Genomic DNA, 5,512 nt, shown 5'->3' on the forward strand with positions numbered 1-5,512 from the left:
TTTCATAATTATTATCCATTTTTACTTTACAAGAGTTGTACCGATTTATACTCCCTCCTGTAACGTGTCAGAGTGAAGATTTCCCCACAGTCTTCCTGACAGGATGTGTCGTTAAACTTGATTTTTGCTAATGTGATAGGCGAACATTGGTATCTCAAAGAGCTGTTAATGCAACTTTCTTATTATAAGTCATATTGAGCATCTTTTACTCTGTCCAAGACCTAACCGCATTTCCTTTTCTGTCGATGGCCTGTTCATATATTGTTCTGTTGGATTTTTGTTCTTATTTTTCTAATGTTTTGAGGGAACTCTTTATATATTAAGCCAATTATCCCATTGTCTGAGATAGGAGTTACAAATACTTTTTCCCTGGGTTGTTTTTGTGTTTTGACTTTACTTCTGGTGACTTCTGCCATCCTGGAAGTGTACTGCTTGCATCCTTCCTTCTCGTACCTCCATTCCTTTGTTCGTACTGGGCCCTCCACTGAGAATGTCCTTTCCTTTCTTTCTATGTGGGAAACTCCTGCTCATCCTTTGAGGCCTGACTCATATGTTGCCCTCTTGACCCTCGTCCCTCACAGCAAATCTTGTCATTCTTTCTGTCTGTTCCTTTCATCCTTGATCTCACCTCTACTTGTCATGTTGCCTTATTTTTGCTTGTATGCATCTGCCTCTCCTACCTGCCTTTCTTGTTTCTGTACTTCCAGCCTCTAGGACCTAGCATTTGTATAGTAAGTGTTTGTTGAATAACTGAATAGAGAAATCATTGAAGCTGTTACCACCCACCCTTACTCCTTGTAATGTGTCACCTGGTCCTGTTTTATGACCATTGTGCATCAAATGTCCTTTTGTTGAAAAACAGAACTGAAGGGGAACAGTAGGGATGCTTGTCTTTTCTGGCCAGTGATTTTCCTTGGTACTTTGTAGTGCTCAGTCATGAGGAGTGGGCTTCCAGCTCCCCAAGGAGAGCTCTCATGGTCCCAATTCTCTTTTCGTTTCTTTGTCAGGTCCCAGAAAAGTCAATTACCACATGGAGAGCAATTTTTTTTTCCGCAAAATTTATTTCAGAATCAGTGAAACAGTGTGATCATGCTTCTTTCCTCATAAATATTCCTATTTAAATAATCCGAGCTGACATATTTTCAGGCTTGGTAAAAGGACTTGGTATAAACATGGTACACTAGTCCAAATTAAACTGGTTCCATAGATGTTGAAAATTGGGGTCTTTCACAGACAGTGCTGCTTCCTGGCCACCTTGAATTAAATTAAATAGACTAACCCACCAATAAATAAATAAATAAATAATTAAGCAGTTGCTCATCAGAAGCTGGGTGCAAACGACAGAGGGTTTCTTTGAACTGCAGTGCAGAGATTTCTACCTGGCTGTCTTTGAGTGAGTAACAGAGGTGAGAGAGGCCCTGCTCAGCAGAGGGGGTCTGAGGATTGGCTCTGGGAGACGGGGCTGCTCCACCCGCCTGGTGGGCAGGAGCTTTCCTTAGCACTAATATAGGGAAGGCAGCTGGGCATTGATTAGACAACAGTGAAGTGCAGCCTGCAGCATGTTCAAACCCTTCTATTCCCCTCTGCCACTCTTAAGCATTATTTATCACATGTGGACTCTCTGGATGTAGTATTCTTAGGCAGAGGTGATTTCCATGATGAAATCAGTTATGTCCCGGCCGCCTCTGGTATTTCCTAGGAAGACGGGCTTTTTTTCTGCTTGAGAGGTGCTGATGTACCAGTTGGGGTACATTGCAGACTCAAATTCCACGTTGCCCTTGATTTCCATCTTGTTGAAGACAAATCGCTTTTCCATTTTCCTCTTTGGGTAAGTATTGGGGTCTACTGTCTGCAGAAAAACATAAATAAGAAGTTTTATGAGGGAAGGGGCAAAGACACTCTGGTAAAGGTGTTCTCTGAGTCAGCTAGAAAGGAAAGTGATGAGCAGCATGCAGGAACAGGAGCTAGACTCCTGAGTTATCTTTCTGACCATAACTTTCTGTGTGATGACTAAAGGATCTCTTATCCTTTTCTGAAACTTAGTATCAAATGCTAGGTTGTATAATATAGGTCAGAATTTTTTTAAAAAGTGAAAATTAAGTAAAAGCTTCCAGGATTATGTGGTTTCTTGAGACTTTTCCTTATGGCAGTGGCCAGAGTGACTTTGAACTTGGAATTGAAGGTTTTGCTGGGAATGCTGGGGGCTGAGGGAGGTGGGTGATTTTGGGAGTGGAGTGGAGATGATGACTGATGACAGCCATCCTTCCAACTGTAGCATTGTGTAATCAGTGGGCTGGTAACAAAAGTAGGACATACTAACATCAGTAGGATGATTTCATTTTCCTTAGTTGGAGTGAAATTTGCATGCATTTAGCACTTACATTAAATTTATTTACATTTATGCAAAATTGTCAAATACATCTGCTCCCAGATATGATGAGGGGAGAAGGTGGTTGTCTTGGAAGTAAGTGATGGCTAGGGGTGCTTCAGAGAAGCCTGAGAAGGGCCTACAGCCCCTGGAATTCACTCACCTCCAGCTGCAGGATGGGCTTCCCATCTTTCGTCCCACAAGACAGGTACAGATTCTTTCCCTTGAGGCCCAAGGCCACAGGTATCTTGTCAGTCTCTTCTTCTCCTTGCACAAAGCTCATGCAGAACACCACTGGAGAAAGGAGAGGGGCCTTGTGGTCAGGGACACACAGCAGTGCAGGGTTGGCCCAACCATTGGACCCCAACTCCAGGACTCCTACAATTTAGCATCCTCTGTGGAAACCCACACTCGGGTTCCTATGGCCTAACAGATAGGATAACTTGGCTTCTCACAGACAATACCACGGCCAGTTGGTTGATTCAAGTTTCCATCCCAAAATGTCTAGGGGTTTCTCAGAGCTTCATCACAGTGGCAATGAAGACTTAGAGGTCTAATTTTTAAAAACTGAAGGAAAGCAGGAAGCCTTCTTGTCAATGGCCAGTGAAGTGCCCACCCACATGAGCGGAATGCTTTGATCAATGTGAAAGGCAGGAAAAGAGATCAAGCGGGGCTCCTGAAAGAAATCAGGCACAAATCTATTTCAGGAACATAGAGCTGCAAGTGGGAAGATCTTGGGAAATGAGAGTCTTAGCTGGGAAGAGAGGTTCCAAAGAGAGACGCTCATTTCAACCTTCCTTAGTCACAGTGGTCTCACTTGGAGGCCCCAAGGTCATGCCCACAACCCAGTTCTAGAGAAACAGGATTGTCCAAGCATGGCAGAGAGCAGGAAGCTTTCTCTCAATGATGCCTGTCTCCAAGGTCAGCAGCCTTGGAAGAGAACAGGCTGCTCCTTTCTGCTGTTCCCTTGGGCACAGTCTTGCATGCAGAGTTCAGCCACAGTGACAAGATACCAGGCAGATACCCTCAACTCATGGGCTCCCCAGTTTTGAAACAATAGCCAATTACAGTAGAGAGATATAAGTTCCTTCTTGTCAGTAAAATTTCCCTACAAGAAACCATCTGGTATTAGGCAGGAAGGATGTGAGGGTGTAAGGGGGCAGGATTGGGAATGAGGATGGACATATTATCTCTTCGCCATGCTAGTCTCAATTTCAACAACAGGAAAAAAGAACCCACTGGCAGTTAGGTCATGTCCATCAAATGACCCCTTTCCAATGGAAGCAGTGACATTGTACTCTCATTAAGTGACTTGGCTGGACAATGGTCCTGAGTATGCTTGAGCAATCTAATGACTTAGAGTCACATCTCTTGCTGAAAAATGAATGTGCTAAAGGAATCAATCTGGTGTTATTACTAGGACCAAAACCACAAGTTTATATGTCCTTTATTGGAGGTTTTCTCACTTATGTTGATAATTTGTACTAATGGTCCACTTTGTTGAAAAATGTGAATAATTAGGAAGCTGCCAGGAGAACAAGAAAGGAATCAAGCTGTCCCCAGTTACCTTGTTGGTTTGTATTCTCTCCATTGAGGTGGACAGCCTGCAGCTCGCATGCACCGGACAGCACCAGGGATTTATGGTATATGTCCCGGAGTCTGCAGTTCACTGAATGCACAGCTGCATCACATACATAACCTTCATCCCAGTTGTCGCAGATGATGGGTTCTGAAATGTGGAATACATATATTGGTTAGAGAGAAAATCAGAAGGACACGCCTGATGATATGAGGCAGCAGAAGTTGGTTGCTTGGACGACATCTGAGCATGGCAGCCGAAGTTCGATTATAACATTGGTGGGGAGGAAGTTGAGGTGGGTAAGAACACTGGACCTGGCACCTTAAGATGTGGATTCAAGCTTCAGCTCGATTGCTTGCTGTGGACCGTCAATAGAGCTCCTTATGTAGAATGGCGATGGCAATAACACTGGCCCAACAGGGACACAGTGAGACTTGCAGGAAATAATGTAAGTGAAAGCACTCTGAGAATGATGGAGAGATTTGCAAATGTGAGTAGTTATCAAGGTCTTACTTTAAGAATAGTTTCAACTCAAGGGATGATTAGTTTGGCTTCTAGGCTTCTCTGCTTTCCTCTCATCACTGGGCCTTCTACTTTTAAAGGGCTTCAGCTTTGGGGAAGTTTCGTTGACTATTGAGTTTTGGACAGTGAGAAGGAAATGCCTGAAGATCTCCTGTCTGCCCTCAGCTCTCATTAAGTACCTTCTTCAAAGATGACAGAAAAGAGGCTCCTCAAGTCATCATCCTGGAAGGCCTGTGAGCAGGGAACGGGTATCTTCTTCAGCTTCTCCATAGCCACAATGATTGACACGACATGCTTGAAAGTCTTGTTGTAAAGTTGGTGGGAGAATTGAAGCTGGATGCCCCCATCTCCTGTGGAGCTGAGGTCCAGGTCTTGGAAGCTGCCCTGTGGAGAGACCAAGGGAGTGAGTGTGTCAAGCTGGTCAGGCCCGAGAACTCCTGTTTTGACATTAGAGAGGTGGAAGTGGCGTTTGAGGTAACTGAGGTACTATTGACAAACGCTCCTCTTTCTGAAGCCCAGAGAAGTTAAGAGGCTTACCCCAAGCATGTCGCAAGTTAGAGGCAGACCCAAAACCAGAACGTGGGCTTTCTGATGCCCGTGTCACAGCCCCTCTGAGAGTTGGGAGCTAAGCCCATGGTCTCACCTTCATCTGTTTTGGGCCATCCTCCTCAAAGAACAGGTCATTCTCATTGCCGCTGTATCAAAAAAGAGAGATTGCTCAGTTACATCTCCTAGACAAGTTTATTTTTCCTTCCCTGCAAAGAGTTCTCACTGTTAATAGGAGTCTGCAAACAGCATGCCCCTTAAAGCTGCTGAAGTTGGCAAATTCCATAGTGATATACACGGAACAGGGTAGGAGGCAGGGCAGGTACCCCGGGTGCTCCTTTTGGATCCTGAGACCTAACTTCCAGCCCAGTTGAAATCTGAGCTTTCCCTTGCAGTCAAGCCACACTTTGCCAAGAGGTGCCCTGTAGTGGCCACTTGGAATCTTTTCTTCCTGTTTGCCATCTGCAGGAAGGCCCTGCAGAAACAACCTCTGGATG

The 5,512-nt window shown here is 44.7% G+C and overlaps 1 protein-coding gene across 1 annotated transcript; it reads right to left on the reverse strand.

Annotated features, from left to right (window-relative positions):
- Window positions 1-1,174: 1,174 nt before the first annotated feature.
- LOC124232814 (interleukin-1 beta-like) lies at window positions 1,175-5,415 on the reverse strand. Its single transcript, XM_046649726.1, has 5 exons — window positions 5,113-5,415; window positions 4,649-4,853; window positions 3,936-4,097; window positions 2,532-2,662; window positions 1,175-1,849 (listed from the first exon to the last, which is right to left on the reverse strand). The coding sequence occupies exons 1-5, from the start codon at window positions 5,116-5,118 to the stop codon at window positions 1,637-1,639; spliced, it is 717 nt and encodes a 238-aa protein (XP_046505682.1). The 5' UTR covers window positions 5,119-5,415; the 3' UTR covers window positions 1,175-1,636.
- Between the last annotated feature and the right edge of the window lie 97 nt (window positions 5,416-5,512).

Source organism: Equus quagga, unplaced genomic scaffold (genome assembly GCF_021613505.1).
Source record: "Equus quagga isolate Etosha38 unplaced genomic scaffold, UCLA_HA_Equagga_1.0 121004_RagTag, whole genome shotgun sequence".
NCBI lineage: Eukaryota > Metazoa > Chordata > Mammalia > Perissodactyla > Equidae > Equus > Equus quagga.

What these genes read in the sequence shown, in the direction of transcription:
- LOC124232814 (XM_046649726.1), bottom strand. An exon ending in AGAGAATACAAACCAACAAG is followed by an intron (nt 2,663 to 3,935) that starts GTAACTGGGGAC and finishes TCCTTTCTCCAG; the next exon opens with TGGTGTTCTGCATGAGCTTT. An exon ending in AGCCCATCCTGCAGCTGGAG is followed by an intron (nt 1,850 to 2,531) that starts GTGAGTGAATTC and finishes GTTTTTCTGCAG; the next exon opens with ACAGTAGACCCCAATACTTA.